We start from the raw sequence: 20,367 nt of genomic DNA, 5'->3' as shown, positions 1-20,367 counted from the left end.
ACTGCTATAAAATGTTTTTGTCAATCAAAACACAAAGCTATCTTGACCAGAATGTTCAGTTAGGTAGCTATGGCTAAACATGCTGAGCTCTCTATAATCTGAGCACTGAAGGAAGGGCAAAGGTATGATTTTGAAATTAAGACTTTCAACTTGCCTTCATTTTCTTCTTTTTCATTGGTATTGATGAATTTGCAAGAGTTTTATTAGAAGTACGGGAGTTTCGCTCACGTTCATCTAATTCCTCAATTTTCCGCTTTTTTGTGGTATTCCTTGAAGATGCTCTAAACTGTTGTGTATTGTCTTTTAGAGGAGTTGTTGAAGTAGTCCTAGAGATGGCTGCTCTGGAAAGAATCATTAATGTATGGGCAGCCATGTTTACACTATTTTCACTCCCCGTTTCACTGGCGGGGCTGCAGGCGGGCAAGTCTGGCGTGACAGGAGGGATCATTACTTTAGCTGTGCTACTGTCTTCAAAGAAACGCCTACTAGAAGGAACCTTGATTCCATCTGTGGGTTCTTCTTTATGTTTTTCCCCTGCCCCTGAGCCAGGTGTCCGGGGAACAGATAACTGAATACTCTCTGTGAGCCGATTTACTGGGCTATGTCGCTGAACATCCTGTAACATTTCTGTGGCATGCCTGCTTAGTGGGTTAATCGAAGAACCGGCAGATTTGGTTTGTTCTTGCTTTAGATCCTTCACGGCGACACCTACCGAAATGACATTTTTACTGTTTGAGGATGTGCCTTGTTTTTTTGTTAGTTCTTGCAATGAAGCTATAGTTTTCTCATTTCGCAAACCCCCATTTTGCTGCCCATTAGACAGTTTTGAAGTTTCTGGATTTTTCTGCCTTTCCACATCACTACGTAATTCATTCTCCTTATTAGCTGTTGCTTTATGAAAAGATTCAAGTCCAATTTCTGTCGTTGAAACTTTCTTTTCTGACTGAGTTTCTTTTATAGTGGTATGTCGGCTAATGGCAGTTTCTGATTTAGATAAAATCTTAGGCACAGGAGGTTTCTCTCTCTCTCTTTTGAGAGCATTATTAGAAGGAGGTTTTAAGGTGGACGACATCATGGGTGAGTCAAGATTTGGAAAGGAAACGTCATTCCTTTCTTTGTTTTGGGACTCCATCAGATGGTTTGTCCCCTGTGTATTTGCCACAGGAGAAGCAGTGCTATCAAAACAGAGCACACGCCTGTGGCTTTCAAATGGTTTGCTAGTGGGAGCTACATTCTCTACTGAGAAGGGAACTGTGATTTCTTCCAGTTTTTTTCCAAGATCTGTTGCCATATTCTTGTCAGAAACTTCAATTCTTAAAAAAAAACACAACAAAATAAAATTACTTTTAGCAACATAAAGAAATCCTTTATATTTTGAATCTGAGCATTCAAATAATCTGATAAAAACTACTTTTATGCTCACCTTTGTGCATGACATCCAACTAAATGACTTGATGAATCCACCAAATTATTTACCTGTTTTCCTGAAATTATAAATGAATTAATTAGAAAAGAAAACCATTTCTGAGAAAAAAGAGTATATTCCTCTGAAAGAAAATGGAACAGATCACAATATCATACATCATAAGAAAAAATTTTAAATGATAGCTAATATACAAATGAAATACTTTCATATACTGGGTTTAAAAGCAGCTTTCTAATACAAGACGGTCACTCATCCATTTTACAGAGCAAATATAGATATGGAGCAAATGCCTTGCTTCAACTGCAGGCAAATATTGTGAATCCAGTATGGATTTACGAATTACAATGCTCAATATAGCACTTAAGGATATTACTTAGATCCGGAAAGTGACTTAAAGAAAGCAATATGTTATGCTTATTTTAAAAATTTTGCCTACATAACTGTGATATTTGCAAGGCTATGTCACTTACAGCACATTGGAATCACCAAAGACCCCAAATAGCCAAAGCAATGGTGAGAAAAAAGAACAAGGCCAGAGGTATCACACTCCCTGACTTCAAATTGTACTACAAAGGGACAATAATTAAAACAGTATGGTATTGGTAGAAAAACAGACACACAGACCAATGGAACAGAATTGAGAATCCAGAAATAAACCCACACATATATGGGCAAATAATTTTTGACAAAGGAGGCAAAAGTTGTGAGACAGCAGTAAGATATAAAGCTAGAAAGAATATCAAAGATGAGATCATATAGTTTTAAATACGGACGATGCATGAATAGATTTGTTTTAGACTCACTCTGGCAGTAGTGTAGAAAATGAACTAGAGAAGAAAGAAAACTGAAAACAAGTATTCTAGTTACATGGCTATAAATATTTCATATAAGAGAAGATGAGGGTCTTAGAGACAGTAAAGGGCATTCATATAGATATGAAGGTAAAGGAGGACTCAATGGTGACATTAACCAAGGAGGAAAAAGTAGGCAGAGGAGGTCTTTATGGAAGAAGAGGTGAGACATGTAGAATTTGAAGGTCTTGAGTTACATAAATTAGAAAGGGAGGAGCACAGCTTAGTGGTGGTGCCAGAAACCATCAATAATATCAACTATTAGAGGGAAGAAAGAATGGAAAATGTGCAATGCATGTGGCTATATTGGGCCACTGGTGACCTCAGTTTAAAAAGTTTTAGTGGACACATGAGAAAAGACAATAACGTGGATAAAGAACTGAGAGATAAGAGGGGTTGGGAATAAAGGGTTGGCAGGTGGGACAAACCTAAGGAACTTTACAGCCAGAGAGGCAAGGAGCCAAAAAAAGAAAAGTTGAAGATATATAGATAGAATCTAGAGCAGACATAGATTGCATTAATCTTATAAAGAATGAGATAATCATTCCTAAGAAAGAAAGGAAAAGGAAAGAATGACTTTTGGAAGTAGGACAGGTACATATTAAATGGAGTGATATGCGAGAATGGAGTTTACTACTGATAAGAGTAGAAGAGCTGTGAAAGTCTGGCTAGTTTGAAGGGCAATGGGAGAGAAAGAAGATGAGTTGACATTTAAAGTGACTGCTAAGGGGCAGTGACGGTGGGAAATTTTAAAGTGGTATGAAGGGCATGGCCCCACTTCTAAAGCAATGCTAAGAAGCCCAGGTGTAAAGGCAGATACAGATGGTTAATTAGATCCAGGGCTGGAGGGTAACAAGCCGGTAAGGTGGAAGAATGTGGATATGAAGGTGTTGAAGAATACTGGGAAAGTGGCTGACATGGTGGACTGCAGGGTTTAGCCTGGATAATGAAGCCGAAACCAGAAAGAAACGGAAAGTTCAAGCGAAAGGCAAGGATTCAAGTAACAGGAGCTCTCATTGGCTGAAGAGAGATTCAAGGGGTATATGGAAATGAGAGAGGTCATTGGCCTTTAAAAATCTTATAGGTCTAATTAAGAACTAATAAATTATAATCCTGGTTACTTTACAATATACTCTCCTGTTAAAAAAATTAATTAATTTAGGAAGCTATGGGAGAGGTTGACAAGAGTGAAGATTAAAGACTTAGAAGTGGAAAGGCTCAAAGAATTCTGAGGTTTAGGGTGTTTGGTAGGTTAGCAACATGGTCATTTTGTCACCCAGGAAGATGGGAAAGTTTGAGGTAGAGAAGTCTGAGAACTAGGTGAAACATTCATCAAGGCCCTGAATTAAAATCTGGGGTTACTTTATAGTGTCTTTTGCTGACAAAATCTTTAATTTTGTAGTCAGCACTATTACATTTTTCCATTTATAAATTATGTTTTTATTTTTCAAAAAGCAATTCTTTTATCCCAGTATCATTGAGATAGTCTTTCATTTTCTTTTATTGTTTAATTGTTTTGCTTTTCACTTTTAGGTCTTTAATCATCTTGGAGTTCACCTTTCTATATAGTATAAGGGAGGGATCTAATTTTTTTCTGTAATACATATACCAGCCAATAAATTTTATTCATCCTGTCCCCTGACTTCTGATGTTACCACCACCACATGCAAGTTCCTATAAATACGTGGGCTCTTTCTAAACTCTCTTTTATTCCATTTATCTATTAAATTACTGAAAAAAACTTAAAGCAAAAAATGGATTATCACTCGTTAGGGATGGCATAAGTATTCAAAAAGAAAATATGGTGGTGTTGTTGTAAACAAATGAATACACAGACATCATGTTGATATTAATGGACTTAAAAATGTACCTGTACAAGGCTTATTTCTTAGTCCCTGGGTCTTCTGAGATTTTGGAGGGATGGGGAATTGAGGGATACTTCTATTGCATACAGGTGCTGCCAAAGGCATATGAAGGACCTATAAGAGAAGATGCCATTAATTATACTATGTTTGAAAAGTATCACTGCACCATTTTTAGTTCATAAATCTTACCTGCTGAGGAGGAGCAGAAAATGTATTTCCATTCTGTCCAACCACAGATACAGGAATCATTCCTACCATTCCTTGGAGTACAGGTTGGACAGGAGAAGCAATTATGATGGCAGATCCTGGGGGGGAAAATATCTCAAAATAAGATTTTCTCTCATAAACACAAGACATCAAAAGAATTAACAACTTGAAATGAATTCTGTAAAATTATAATCGTTTCCTTTACAATCTATTCTTTTAAAAAAATTAATTTAGGACAAACAGCAAAGCTAACAAGTTGAAAAAAGTCAATTTGAATATTAGTCTTAGGGCATTTAGTCAAGATAAATATCATAAGCATAAGACTCTATAGCCAAGAGATTGTATTTCAGTTCTATTTTGAATCCTCTAGAAAGAATAGTGAAACTGCTTAAGATTAGGGTCCCAGTTGAATGTTAACAGCCCAAGACTTATTCACAACCCCCACCTATTATCTCAATGGTATTGGTCAAAAAGGGTCCAAATAAGTGAGCAACCAGTCAAAACTATGGTTGGGGGCAAAAATCACAATGCTTATGTGGTCTTTAGGAGTCAACAATAGTCTGTAGCTATCATCATTTAGCTCTGCTCCGTAAATGAATCTTTCCCTCAGACATTCACTAACTGCTCCTGGTAGGTTGATTTAACTTTCATGAATACTTACTTCAGTCTCTTAAATACCTACCTACACGTGTGCTGCTTAAGACTTCCTTCCTTTTACTCCAAATACTAGCTTATTTCTCTAAGCTTCACCTCAAGTTCCACATTCTCTGCCAATTCTGATCCCTGCTTTATCTTACTTGAAACAACACTAGAAACCGATTCATCAGGCTTACTGCTTAATTGCTGATACTTAATCAGATTTAACTGTACGCCTATGATGTAAAAAAGAGGGCTAAGAAGGTTGGGAACCAATATATAAGGAAATGTAGATGAATGTGCCATAAGCTCTTATCTTCAAGGAACAGAAAATCAAAAACAACCAAAATGACAGACATGTCAATCATTACGTAATACATGCCACAAGTGCTCCTATAAACAAAGAATTCTAAAGACAGAGATCAGTTCCTGAAAGGTGGAAGACAATGAGAAATTACAATGGGTTTTATGAAGGGAGAAATTCAAGTTGTATCTTCAAAGTGTATCAAAGAGATAATGAATTCCTTGAAAATAAAGACTACAATATTTGATAAATTAGCCTTTCTTTTCTCTCTTTTGTACCTTAGCATATGGATTGAGAATTGTGAAAAAAATGCAAAAAAGTAAACCACTGACTTCCATAGCTACCAAATTTAAAAACAGGTTTGAATGAATTAATTAGCTAAAGAGATATAATCACAAATTTCAGAATCTTTTCTCATATTAACATCTATTTATGACTTACTACCTTCTTGTCAATAACTGCATACACAAGAGAAATTAGAGCCCGGTCCAGGGAAATAAATTTCAGTATGTTCTTCAAGTTACCTTGTGAAAAGTTGGGTGACACAGCCTGGTTGACAGCAAATACACTGTTTGACCTTGGTGGTGTCTGTAATTGAGGTGGTGGAGGCTGGGCAGTCAGAGGTGCAGAATTCCCAGGCAACACCACAACATTAGACTGACTGACAGTTGTTCCTAAGGCTGTTGGATCAGTCACACAGGTAGCTATCAGAATGTTATTTGAATTGCCAAAAGATGTGCTTGTAGCTGGCATCAACTGTATGTACCCTCCATCCTTGGAAACACATGGTGTAACACTAGCTGAAAAAGCAACGCTTTCTTCATTTTGAGTGTTGTTTACTGCAGATTCTTCAGGTTTGAGCACTAAAAGGCTCTGTTCCACTAAGGCTGAATCCCTCCTTCCTTCAGCAGATGCGACAGCACCTGCAGTTTCTTCTGAAGACAGGCATTTAACTAATTCTGCATTTTTGGCAGGTGACTTAGCAGAAGACAAAATTATAGTTGGCAAGTTTTCTCCACTGATACTAGAAACAGCACTGTTAAGTTCAGTATCTGCAGAAACAAACGGATCATCACTGATTATAATTTTGAGAGACACAATATTTGACCCATCTATCTCTGTTGAGCTGTTGCTAGCAGGTTTATCACTAGTATTTTGGGACTCAGAGTGAGAATCTACCACTGAAGAACACACAGATTCTGAAGGAAGAGAATGTCTGTCATCTATAAGATTACCTTCTGGTGGCATCAATGCAACTTCCCCACAGTTATTTTCACCTAAAGAGAGAAAAATACCATCTCTATCTTCTTTTACAGAAGATGAAGGCTCTTGTGAATCCAAAGCAACTTTCTCAGACTTGGAGGGCTGAGTTTCACGGTCTGAAGGATTCAACTCAACAATTAAACAATCTTTAGATTGTTCTTTAATTGAAGATATTGAATTTCCAAGATGAATTTCTACTTCTTGTTCAGATATATTTAAACCTGAAGTTTCAACAGATATAGGTAATATTTTACTTTGAAGTGAAGAATTATCTTGGCAATCTGAAAGTTGTTGTGATGTAAGTGGTAATACATTGTTGATTTCAATTTTACTCTGGTGAATTTCTCTAGAATCTGGTGACTTGGAACCATGGAAATTTGTTTTAAGTCTTCCTGTATCGTTAGAACTTTCACAAAATTGACTCATTTTAGATGGCTTTGCAGTTAATGGTATATTTTGGGATAAGAGTTGAGAACTTTTCCCAGAGAGAATTAAGTTCTCATTGTTAGTTTCACCACCAACGGAAACAAATGAAGTTACTTGTGTTTCAGACTGATCAGGCTGTAATCGAGGCTCACTGGGCACATGTGAAGACAAAGAATTCTTTTCAACTTCCACAGCCATTTCAGTTTCAGCGGACATCTGACTGGTGTATAACTCGGCACAATGCTGATTACATTCAGCATCAGAATTTACTCTTTGGTTAAAGTCATTCAAATTAGGCACAGACTCAAAGGTAACATCAAGGTTACACTTCTGTTCAGTAGGTACAACTGTTTTGAAGGGCTTTTTCTGGATGCTAGAGCTTATCTGGGAAAAATGTTCCTGGGCTTCTTGTCTGAGCTCATCATGGTTGTTGCCATTCTTCAAAGAATTTGATGTGTCTTCATTTTGATAAGATGTACTTGGGGGTTGACCAGATTGATCATCTGCAAAACATTAAGATGACAGAAAGATCTGGTGAGTATGTACTGCTTCTGAAGTACCATTTTTACTGTAAAACCTATTTAGCTAATGAAGTAACTAATCATTGACATACCAGTAAGTTGAAGTCTGATAAATGGTATGACCCCCTTTCTGAGTATCAAACACTAGAGGTACTTTTATTATTACTGATACCTTTTTAAGCAGTGCCAATGTTTTTCAAGCTTCTTGGAAAACAGATGACACAATGGAGAAAAAAGCATATAGGTTTAAGAGCATCTAATATTTACCAATATGTAAAAAATCTGGCTCTAACATGTCGTTCTTTTTTTAAAAAAACACCTGGCTGTTCAACTTTTACCATCTCTGTTGACCTTACTTTATCTGATACATTCTTAAAGGTGAAATGGGGTCAAGTACATTTTGCATGAACAACCTTTGATGTGTACTGTTTAATATTCAACACACGTTTACTGAAGATCAAGCGTATGACTGGTACTGGAACACAGAGATGAATGACCTTGGAGAAATCTGGCTAGTAAGGGAAGCAGATACAGAACAGAAAGTCATAATAAACCACAGTAAAAACTATAAAAGCAGAGGAGAAAAGGTGCCTCTTTCTGCGTGGGGAAGTGAGAAAGTGTTATCAAGGAGGTTTAATATGAAAAGGTCTTTGAAAAATAAAAGTGGGATGGTTGGAACAAGAAAGGGCATTTCAGAAAATAACACTGATAAACTGTGTCAAACAGCACTCACAGTTTAGGACAGAAAAACAGTAACAATTAACAATACGAAAAAATATAGGGAAAAATCCAGAAAATATTTATCAACTATCATATAATTCTGTTAATGTGACACTGGTAACATAATATTGGGTGTACAGCACATTTGAATCCTTATTGTGGGGAGATTAGTGGAAATTACATCCAGGCCAAATAAATTCAGTGGTAGACAGTTACAATGAAGTGGAAGACCTTCTGAGAAAACAGGATTTCAAGTTCCGTTTTGTGCAGGATAGAGCCTAATTGAAGCAGTCATAACATATAGTAAGAAAGACACACACTCTATAATTCAACCTAAGAAATGGAAGATTGGGTTTAGGTGTATGTAGAGGACTCAAAGTAGGAATGTAGTCTGAGATACTCCAAAACTAGTTTTTGAAAGACATGGTATGAAACTTGGAAGCCATCAGGGTTGTAAGGGGTTGGAGGGTGTAATGACATTTGAAAACAGATCAGCAGAAAAGATTATTTTGGCATAGCTTGCTATAGACAGAAATAGACAAAGGTGGTACTAAAGATTCATCAAGTTTAGCAAGAAGTGTGAGATTCTAGGGTAATGTGACAGAAGCCAGGATAATGGTTATCTATGAGGAGCAGGGATGGAGGAAATATTGAATGGGAAGGGCTATGAAGAGAGGTTTTGGTAGTGCTGGCAGTGTTCTATTTTTTGACTTGAGAGATGGTTATATGGTATTCACTGGATTTTAATTCAATGAGCTATATACATTTTTTATTGTGCACTCCTGTACATGTTGTATTTCACAAAAGTAAAATTTAAAGAAAATTGGCAAATATTTAAAAGATCTAAGACTGACGTATTCACTGCTTTCCCTCATTCAGTAAGTGGTTATTGTCAGGCAATCCTGTGCCATATTGGTACTCCATGGGAGGCAGAAATATAAAGAACTGACTTAGTATACACATAGGAATATCCATAAAATCCGTAATTCAAGACTATCACATATAATTTCCTCTAAAGAAGTAAGATATACTGAGCAGTTAGCTAAACTTACTAGACTGAATGATTAACATCAAACATCAACCTTATATATTAGGGATTTGAATTTGCGGCCCAAAAATTATGTTAAATGTTATACTTTTGTTGAATTGGTCAACATTATTAATAAATTTTGCAGGTGGAGAATCTATTGTATCATGAAAGAGTAAGTACTAAAAACTCACCTTTTAATCAAAGTACTAAAGGCTTGGGAATAATTTTTTTTATTTTTTTCTAATGAAGAGACTGACATTAGGATTTGGATTGATGATATTAACAAAGTCAAATTCTTACCAGATTCTTCTGTTTTAAAAGAACCTTTAACTGCTAGATTAGTTTCATCTGCTAAGACTATATTGGGATTGGTTTCCATATGCTGACTGGAAATGCCTTGTGATATATTTTTATTATTCTTTGTTTTACCTGTTAAAAGGGAACAGGGAAACAATTGGTTAAATGACCAAAATAAAAATAAGCATCAATTAATGCAGCTTGACAGTGGTCAAGCAAATGTTAAACTTTGGTTTTAATTATGGTCTTTTGGATGTTTTTAATATGTTGCCTTGTACGTCACTGACAAGTAAAAAGATTTTTCCATTACACTGGTGGTTCTTAAACTTTAGACTACCAGAAACCACCTGTGAGGGGAGGGGTCCAAAAATTTGCATTTTTAACATGTTCTCAGATAACGCTGATACTGATGATTGGGAGACTGCACTTTCGGAATTATTGCACTAGGCCATATTGAGGGAAATGGCCAATTTTTTGTAGTCCTTTTGTTTATCCAACTGTGTTTAATATAATGTATGTATAGTAGTAGACTTCAAAAATTTGCGTTGACTGGCAAAAATGCCCACAAAAGCAAATCACAAAACGATCCTCCATTTTTACAGCTAGCTAAAGTTTCTTTAAGAAAAAACAAAACAAAACCCCCTTTCATATCCACGTTTAATGAATATTAGCAACTTTTTTCAGATGCTCTGGGGAATGCTGCTTCACTCTGGTTAAGCTTCCAAAACAACTGGAGAAACTTTTTCTTCTAACTGCCTTTAAAGAAATGGTCTTCTTACCATAGTCAAAGAGATCAAAGAGTGCCTGAAATGCTGGATCAGATTCTGTCTGTTCCAATATATCCTGTATAGCTTCTTCAGACATGTGGATTTCACTCTGGGGGAGGGGGGAAGAAAAGTTATCCTAATTGAATTAATATGGTTTGATACCAGCAAAAAACTACATTCCCAATCGTTAAAATAAAATGAACATAGGCACTATATATGTATATAAATACAAAATTTATACAGTGCTATATGTTAAGTATGGTTTTTTACTTAACATACAGCACTGTATAAATTTCAAGTGTACAGCATAATGACTCCATCTACATATATACTGTAAAATGATTACCATGGTAAGTTAACATCCATCATCTCATATAGATTAAAAAAAAGAGAAAAAAATTGTTTTGTTTTTCCTTGTGAGATCGCTTAGGATCTACTCTCAAATATACCATACAGCAGTGTTAACTACAGTTATCATGTACTCACACCTCCAGTTCTTACTTCATCTATAGCTGGAAGTTTCTATCTCTTGACTACCTTCATCCAATTCCCCACTCGCCTCTGGTAACCATAAATCTGATCTCTTTTTCTATGAGTTTGGTGTTATTATGTTCTTTAATGTTTTTCTCTTTTCACATTAGCTTATTGTACATGGATTCCTAGGTCCTCCGATATAAATCTATCTTACACCTTTTACCTACCTACTCTGGTCTTTTTATATTAAATGCTTTCTTCAAATGCTGGACAATCCTTGCCTGTCTGCTCATGTTTAAAAGCAGCATGCCAAAAGCTACCTGAAGACTGTGCTAATGGTGGGAGCAACTACAATCTACGCCATAGAATAAGCTTACAAAACCACCTGTATGTTTAGTGTTTTTCTTTTGAGTTAAGATTTCTTCCTGAGAGAGTTTATGACTTACAACAGTGTTTCTGGGGGACAGTGTGGAATGGGGAGAAAATACGGAGTTTAACGACTTCCTAAAGTTTGCATCTTATCCTATTTGTCAAAGCCCTATCTTTACTTTCAGAAGTACTGGTGACAGGCCTTTTGGGGCTTCTGGTGGTAAAGTGGCTTTTATCTCAGCTTTGCCTTTGCTGCCAAGTCAGATACCACTTGCCCATTTTAACTTCCAAAAAACTTTTCTCTATCTTGTCCTGTTCTTTGTCCTTGTGGGTTTACACTTTTTAAATAAAAATTCCCTATATTGTCTTTTTAGTATTAGGGTACAGAATTAAATGTTTAATTCATTATGTTTTAAAGGGAAGGAACCCCTTTGCAGCAGACATAGAAACATTTTTGTTTGCATAACTATGCCACAATTTAACCAATTCCCACATTTGGACATTTAAATTTTTTCTAATTTTCAGTTATGGTACATAATGCTTCAATGAAAATTTTTATCCAGGTACCTGTTCATTTCCTGGGACAAATTCTTCTCAGTGGAAAAGATATACAGATTTAAAATTTTGAGAACTACTTCTAAGCAGCCTTCCAAAGACACTGTGTAAGGATGCCTGTTCTGTGTAAAAATGTGCATGTTCTTACAAATAATGGGTATTAGCAATTTTTAAGCATTACTGGTCTAATTAAGTAAAAGTAATCTGTTGTCTTAATTTACATTTATTTTTGAATTGAATATATTTCCATGTTTATTGGAAACCTGAACTTTCTTTGGAGACCATTATGATTTAAATGGAATGATGCTGAACACACTTTAGAATAACTCATTCAAAACTGGTATGCAGCCATGGGGTAAAGGGTATATACCCTACCCATCAACAGTCAGCAGGAGTGCTGAGATTTCTCACGCTTACAAGCTATTGGGGTAAAACACCACCACGTTTCCTGTGAAATTCAACCCAGTAGATTGATAATTCTCACACTGGAGCTGGAACAGTATGTTAGAAAGTGTGCAAAGTAGCTGGATAAAAATGATGTATTTTTCAATTGCATCAATTTTACATGAACACTTAAGAGATTTTGTTAAAAATAAAACAAACAGGAATATATCATAGAATAAATAGCAAAACTGATAGACTATTTTCTGCTAAAATACTGTATTTCAAAAAAATTTTAGTATTCTGGCTAGGAGCATTTATTTACTCTCCGTTTATAGTTGGAGATTTAAAAATCTCAATTTCAGTTATCTATAAATCATTCTGCAAATTCTTCAATTTTGGTGAAGAATACATTTGAATCCCATGGAAAAGGAAATGAATGTGGAGCAAGAGGTAAAGTAGAACTCTCAAAAGTCATAAAAAGTTGGGTTTTTAAATAAAAATTGCCTCAAAATGAAAAAAAAAATTATTTGAAGTTAAAGAACCAATTAAATTGGATTATGAGGATGTAAAGAGAACATCAACAATTCTTGATGAAATGTGATTTAGGAGAAATCAGGAGCTTGAACAAATATTTATAAATCCATGAACCTGGAAATTTACAGTAATGTAAATGTCAAGTCAAGAATCCAATGTTAAACTATGAAATGGTGCACCATAACCTTATAAAAGTTATTGTTGAAGAAACACACTTTTCTAGTAAATCTCTCATTTTATTCTAGTATATGTGCTGCCGAAGCAAGCACCCTCATTTTATTCTAAACTTTCCAAAGAATCCTGAAATACACGTTCCAAATATACCTACAAATTCAACTTGTAAATATTTTTTAAATGCAAGGTATATAGACAATAAAATACACAGATCTGAAGTCCACAGTTCAATGAGCTTTGACGACTATAAGGACCGCGTAACCACCAACCCCATCAAAATTAAAATGTAGACCATTCCCGTCACTCAGGGAATTCACACATCCACACACCATTCCCCTTTCTAGAGAAAACCTCCCCTTGGCAAATCACTCTCCTTACCCTCATTCAGGCAATAATTTCTGATTTCTATCAGTAAATTTGTGTTGCCTGTTTTAGAACTTTATTTAATGGAACCATACAATATACGTTCTCTTATGTTTACCCTCTTTGATCAATATAACTTTTTGAGATTCACTCATTGTTTTTATGTGTATTAGTAGCGCATTCTTTTCTATTGTTCAGTAGTGTTCCATTTTATGACCATGTCAAAATTTGTTTATTCCTTTTTGTTGATGGACATTTCGTTTGCTCTCAGTGTTTGTCTACTATGAACAAAGCTGATACGAATATTCTTGTTTTTTTGTGAATATATTTGTTTTCTTTAGGGTAAAACCTAGCAGTAACTGCCAAGTCACAAGGTAGGTGTATACATAACTTTGTAAGAAATTATCTGTTTTCTAAACTGGTTGTATTTTACATCCTCCACCAGCAAGTTTTCAGTGTTCTAGTTGTTTCACATCCTTGCCAACATTGGGTAGGTGTCAGATTTTTTATTTTAGCCATTCTAATGAGTGTGTAGTGGCATCTCATTGTATTAACTTTCATTTCCCAAATGACAAATAATGTTGAGTTATCTTTTCATGGGCTTATTGGCCATTCCCGAATCTTCCTCGTCTGCTCTAGTCTTTCACCTATTTTTTAAAATGGTATGGTTTATTTTTTATTATCTTTATATACTCTGGATATAAACTCTTTGCCAGATGTGTATTATGAATATTTTCTCCAAGTTGATGATTTGCCTTTTAATTTTCTTTAATGATGCTTTTAACAAGCAGGTATTTTCAAAATTCCTACTTTACCTATTTGTATAACTGGCCGTTCACTTCTTAGTGAAGCTGATGCATTTGGTATTCAGTTAGGTATTATGTATTGCTATTGTTTTAAAAAGTTATTTAAATCTGAATTTTTAACTTTTCCCAAATACTATACAGTATTATGAACAATCAAGAGCAGAGGGTTGTCTTCACTATCATATAATCTCTCCCAGTATCTAGCAGAATGCCTTGACTACGTAACCACCTGATGTCTGATGTGTTTGTGGAGAAAATATAAGCAAGAAGTTCAAGACTATAAAAGTTTAGAATAGGCAACACGTATTTGTTCAACATTAAGATAGAAAAGGCTCTTTAAAGTAGTATTGGTAGATAAATTTACTGAATTTCACAATGGGTAAATATGCCAAAAAAGTTTTTAAAGTATTCTGAAGGAACCGACAAAAAAAACAAAAGAAAAGAAACTCACTGGTATTACACAGAATTTATCATCTGAAAGAAAACCTGCTATAATGAATTCATTTTGTCGGCACGGCAACAAAAATGATCATATCACCTGACAGTCCAAGTAAAAGGGTGTGCTGCAGTCACAATCTCAGCTGCTCTTCAAAAAGGATATTTGCACATGGACAAAGCTTAAAACATATATTGTTAAAGTCTTCCTTTACCAGTTTTCACTTTCACCTTCACTATTGCTGAATGGCAACAGTGAGTATATCCCCTATCTTCCTTCTCTTCACAGTAAATTTCACATGTTATTCATTTAGTTAGTAATCTTTTTTAAAAAAAGATTATTTCTTTTCTCTTGTTCATTTTATTTTGTTAACTATTACTTGGATTCCTTATGTAACTTGAACATAATACTTCATTGTTTCTTTATATTTTTATAGTTTGTAGCAGTGTAGAGAAAATTAATTTATTATGTATACACGACAAAACTGTACAAATACACCCACTAATGAATCTTTAAGTATTAAATACTTAGAAATCTACAACTGATTGTTGAATGGATATAGAAGAAGTATTTTACTGATATCTGAAAGAGTTGGTTAGTTATTAGATGGGTTAGGAATGTCTTATTACTTTTATTATTTAAATAATGCAATTTTAATATATGTAAATCAAACTACTGTGCTCCATGCCTTAAACTTATACAGTGATGTATAGTAATCATTTTTCAATAAAACTGGAAAAACTAAAGTCATGTGTCGCTTAACAATAGGATATGTTCTGAGAAATGCATCGTTAGTTCATTTCGTTGTTGTGTGAACATCACAGTATGTACTTACACAAACCTAGATGGTAGAGCCTACTATACACACAGGCTATATGGTGTAGCCATTTGCTCCTAGGCTACAAATCTGTATAGCATGTTATTGTACTGAATAATGTAGGCAATTTTAACACAATGGTATTTGTGTTTCTCCACATACAAAAGGTACTGTAAAAATATGGTCTATGAGATAAAAAAAATGGTATACTTGTATATAGCATTCAGCATGAATGTAACTTGCAAGACTGGAAGTTGTTCTGGGTGAGTCTGTGAGTGAGAGCTGAGTAAATGTGAAGGCCTAAGGCATTGCTGTACACTACTGTAGACTTCATAAACACTGTCCCACAAGCCCCCCCGCCTCCCTACTGCTTCCTTCTGACAAGGTCAGAAATAGAACATCAAAGCTGTCAAAGCTGCTCCATGAACAGGGATCTGGTCTAGGCTGGTTGGAAATATGGAGGAGAAACCGTCTGAGTAAGGCATAGATCTCCATTATCGTGACTGTCAGGAGGGAGTGAAAGGTGGCCTAAGGATCAGTAGGAATGAGAAATCAAAATGAAGTGGTAAAGCAACATATAGGGGACTATCATGGCGATGTGGTTTTGGCTACTGCGTGTTGGACTAGTGATTAGATTAAGGAACTTCATGGTAGTCATAAACTAGAGGGTGTTTTTAACATGGAGCGGGTATAGTACTGAGGATTCAATACTTTGACTTTGGAATTTGTTTTTGGTTCCATTAACCCTATCTGGCACAAACGGATCTCTCTGGCATTGAAGTGACGGAAGAAATAAAACTTATCTATGCTTCACATCATTACACCCTGAAAATATTTCCAAAGTACGGGGACAGGCTGGCTCTACACTACCACAGAAGGCTTTTACCAAAGTGGCAGTGACACTTAATATATTTGTGGACCTGGATCCTAGTACAGGATCTTAGGTGCTCAACAAAGAATTACAACAATGTATTCTGAAGACCATCATGCTACACCTGGCGCGGCTCTAGCACCCTCTGAATATGTAGTGCTGGGGACAGGCTTCTCTGTGCTAGGAGTCAGCCAATGAAGTCATTGGCAGACTGATTGGGATATAACCTGTACACTCAAAATTGAGGTGCTGTGAGTGAGAGGAAATCTACTGCCAGGCTCCACAGTTACTGCTTTTGTCAGAAAAAAACAAAATTCCTCCTAAACCATATATCCTTCCATTTCTTACAGAAAATTTAGCTCCATTAGTAATCTTATAGGACCACCTTCATACAAGCGGTCTGTTGTTGACCAAAACATTGTTATGTGGTGTTACGGCTGTAATGAATTTTGACTATTTGAAATTTCACTATCTAACATAGTTTCAGGAACAGATTACACTTGGGTAATAAAGGAAATCTATATATTAAATTATTTTAAATAATTTGATATATTCTCTATAATCTGTTGACAATGGTTTTGAATGAAAGCAAAATACCATCAACTTTAACTGTGAGTTTATGTACTAACACACACAGATACCCCACCCCATACCTGAAGTCCCAGGAGTTCATCAATTGAAGTCTCTGGTTCAGTAGCAGCAACCAGTCTCTGGTTGCTATCTGTCTGCTTTGGCGCTTGAGCAATATTGTTGTCACTGTAGTACAGAAGAAAAATTTTTAATGTAGTTCTTAATTAGGCAAAAACAATTAGGTATTTTAAACACAATAGCTTACCTAGTCAAAAATTTATTAATGTTTTCCGCAAGCTTTTCTTGAAGAGATTTGTTGCTTAATATTTTTTCTCGTGCATTTTCAATAACCATTTGCTGGAAAAGAATGTCAACATTTGCAAAAGGATACATAGAATATTATGTTAATTATTTTAAAAGAATCAATTATTAGAAGCTGGGTAGTTTTAACAAATGTAGGTGGAAATTCAGAAGTTATGGTAGCCCACTCTATATTAACACTTGAATACATTTTACAACTGCCAAGTGTTTTCACAGATCCTTCACCAACTCTTCCTTCACTGATTACAGAAGACAATTCCAAACTCTTTAGCTTTTCATACAAGGTTTTTAATAATCTGACTCCATAAAAAGATCTATTATGTAATCCAACAATGTACTTACTATTTCCTAAACATACAGCTGTTTCTTACTTGGTGTGACTGCACATGTTATGTATTCTGAATGAACTGTCTCCTGTTAAACTTCGCCACCATCTATCCCAAGGCAATTCCCCTGCACAGTCTTATAGAAATACTGTATTACACACACACACACACACACACACACACACACACACACATTCTCTCTCTCTCACATACTATATATAGAGCGTGCCAAAAAAATGTATACACACTTTAAGAAAGGAAAAAACTGTATTAATAAATACTGATAACACAAGATGACTACAAGTCATGTTTGACTTCAGCAATTATAAGAGGTGCTCAATGGTTACCATCAGCACCTGATTACAGCGAACTACTGCTTGAGCAATGCTGACGGAGTGTTAACATCTCTTAAAATGTGTATACATTTTTTTGGCACCACTGGTGTATACTGCGCGCGCGCACACACACACACTTGGTATATATATTAGTATTTTAAAACTCAGAAATATCTCAAGTTGCAAAGTTTGGGAGTGTCACTTACTTTTTCTACTGCAAATGCATTTGGATCCTGGAAATTCCGTATCGTTGATTGAGGCCCAGACAAAGTAATACTTTTCCTTTGAGATTCACTGAAACACAGTTTAAAAGCTTGGCTTTTAACTAGTATGATTAACAGATTCACTGATAATTATATATACCGACATAAATCTTAAAGACGTTGGTAGAATATTTTCTTGATTTGTGGTAGGAAAAAAGGGCAGTATAGTAGAAAAGCATTATTAGACACGAATTAAGAAATGAATTTGAAGTTGCTTTACCACCTATTAGCTATGTGGTCTGTAGCAAGGTAAGCTATGACCCTCTGACCCACTTTATAATGGGATAAGACCAACTGCATTATTGGGTTTATGAAAAACTTGAAATAAAGTATACGTAAAGACTTTATAAAAAGGTCAAGGTTCCTATAAATGTTAGGTATTATTATAGTTGTTTTACTATTTTATGTGGTTCAGTGAGGAAACTTAGTATAAAGGAGGCTGAGGTTAGCCTTGAATGAGAGAAAATCAGTGGTAAAAATTCCAACAAAAATACCCTTGCCATGGTAGTTGAGAAAACAGGAAAAAACAAACAAAACCATTTTAAACTATTAGCCCTCTTTTCTGAAATATCCTTCAAACAAATATACATGGGCTAAGTATGACAGAAAGAACTTTGCTCAGACTGTCCCTGAAAAGATCGCTAACGATTGAGGACTTTAAATATATTTATAGACCCTGAAACATGCTAGTATTACATATATATATTTAGAAAACATTTCAAAAAAATTTGAGAGAACATCAATTTTAAGATATAAATTTCTGTACCACAACAGAAAAAAATATATTTCCAATGAAACAGTGACATGCCATTATAAGATACAATCTGATTTTGCAGAGGTGATAATGTGAAAAAAATGTGTTTTGGAATGGATATAATAGTTGTCCCAAGAACTTAATCCAATCTTAAATTTATTTACAATGTAAATATGCTGGCATCAACCTTTTTTTTTTATGTTTTGGAAACTTGTCCTTTTATTTTAAAAAGCATTTACCTTTTGCGTCTACCAGGAGACATTAAACTGGCATGAGTTTTCTTCTCCTGAGGACCAGGAATGATATTTAAAGGCTCTCCAGCTGTATTTCAAGAAAACAAAGCAGTAAGTCAAGGAAACTGAATAATTTTCTAAACTTGAATTAATAGAATAAGTAGTACTGCAAAAAAAACTTTTTAAAGATTTTACTTATTTATTTATTTTCCTCACAGTGGACCATGCAGGGATTGAACTGGCAACCTTTGTGTTATTAGCACCCTGCTCTAACCAACTGAACTAACCGGCCATGCCGCAAAATTTTTTATTAAATTCAATTAGCATACACTGAGTACTGCCACATGCGAGGCACTGTAGAAAATATAAGATGAATAAAATATAGCATAATAACTTAACATTTTGCAATAAAACACAAAGTATAGTACAGGCTCAACAAAAATAACATGGCAGAATGGAAGAACTGTAAGAAATATAAACTAAGTGTATACTATAGTGTACATATACTAAGTATTTTTACCCAAAGGTATAAAAATAGTTGGAGAAAAGATGGAAATGAGGGAGAATGTAATGGATGGCAACAAATTTTAGCTGCACAAAAGAGAAAAAAGACTAGAGTAGAAACAGAGAGCTGGTACCTCAATTCTAATTCCAACTCCGCTATTAACTTGCTTTTTGCCCCTTAATATCATGTGTTTTCAAAAGTTTCAAGTATACAACAAGCAAGATGTATCTAAGATGATTTCTAAGTTTATCCCTAGAACTCTAAGATTCAGCCCGGAGTATGAAGGATTTTCAACATGTAGAGATGGAGGTGAATAGGAGGACAGACTACCATGAACAAAAATAAGGTGGTGGTGGAATATGTGTATTCCTTTAAAAATCAAATACAACGGTTTTTTCTATTAATGTAGAAAATTAGAATTAGAACAAAGCTTAAGGTTGAACTTCAGTTAGAATAGAAATAAGAATCCTAGATTAAACTGTCTCATAGATTTAACAGTATATCTATTTCATGGCAAATTTACCTGAAGTCTGTTTCTCTCATCTTTTCTTTGCTATAATTTTATACCATGAGTATAAAGACATTAGTATACCATCTCATTCATACAATTTGATTAGAAACAAAATTTATGAGAGTAAAATTTAAACTTACTGGTCACAGTGTCTTGTGACTGTGAATGGTTAACTACCACAAAATTTGACCTCAAAGGAATTGAAGTTTGGCTAATTGGCCGAATAACTTGTGTAGCTGTCAAAGGAGCACTAGTAGCAGTAGTAAACTGTCCTGAAAGATACGGTAAAGTCAGCAACTCTGAATTGACGGGAGCTGTTTGAGATGCAAGCCTTCTCTGCCGTTTAATTTCTGCAATCCCACTTCTTGTTCGGGCTGAAATACATGAGCATTTAAAAAATTAACTCAATGTCAGAGTAGTTTGGGGATTTTAAGAAGTTTACATGATACATAT

The 20,367-nt window shown here is 35.1% G+C and overlaps 1 protein-coding gene across 4 annotated transcripts in view; it reads right to left on the bottom strand.

The window, feature by feature from the left end:
* Positions 1-20,367, bottom strand: part of LOC117030287 (protein NPAT) — a 49,164-nt gene that overhangs the window by 6,235 nt on the left and 22,562 nt on the right. For 2 of the 4 annotated variants that reach the window (XM_033120294.1, XM_033120291.1), the window contains 12 exons: positions 20,055-20,288; positions 18,905-18,986; positions 17,855-17,942; positions 16,932-17,023; positions 16,750-16,852; positions 10,326-10,422; positions 9,550-9,678; positions 5,814-7,481; positions 4,332-4,447; positions 4,148-4,256; positions 1,424-1,484; positions 155-1,313 (listed from right to left, as the gene is read on the bottom strand). In XM_033120294.1, coding sequence (XP_032976185.1) covers positions 155-1,313; positions 1,424-1,484; positions 4,148-4,256; positions 4,332-4,447; positions 5,814-7,481; positions 9,550-9,678; positions 10,326-10,422; positions 16,750-16,852; positions 16,932-17,023; positions 17,855-17,942; positions 18,905-18,986; positions 20,055-20,288 — 3,938 coding nt within the window. The remainder of the gene's footprint in view (positions 1-154; positions 1,314-1,423; positions 1,485-4,147; positions 4,257-4,331; positions 4,448-5,813; positions 7,482-9,549; positions 9,679-10,325; positions 10,423-16,749; positions 16,853-16,931; positions 17,024-17,854; positions 17,943-18,904; positions 18,987-20,054; positions 20,289-20,367) is intronic. The other 2 variants (XM_033120293.1, XM_033120292.1) reach the window with 2 other exon arrangements.

The sequence above is a fragment of the Rhinolophus ferrumequinum genome, chromosome 11, assembly GCF_004115265.2.
Source record: "Rhinolophus ferrumequinum isolate MPI-CBG mRhiFer1 chromosome 11, mRhiFer1_v1.p, whole genome shotgun sequence".
Taxonomy (NCBI): Eukaryota; Metazoa; Chordata; class Mammalia; order Chiroptera; family Rhinolophidae; genus Rhinolophus; species Rhinolophus ferrumequinum.
The sequence above is the reverse complement of the archived record's forward strand: the minus strand, read 5'-3'. Positions and strand labels throughout refer to the sequence as shown.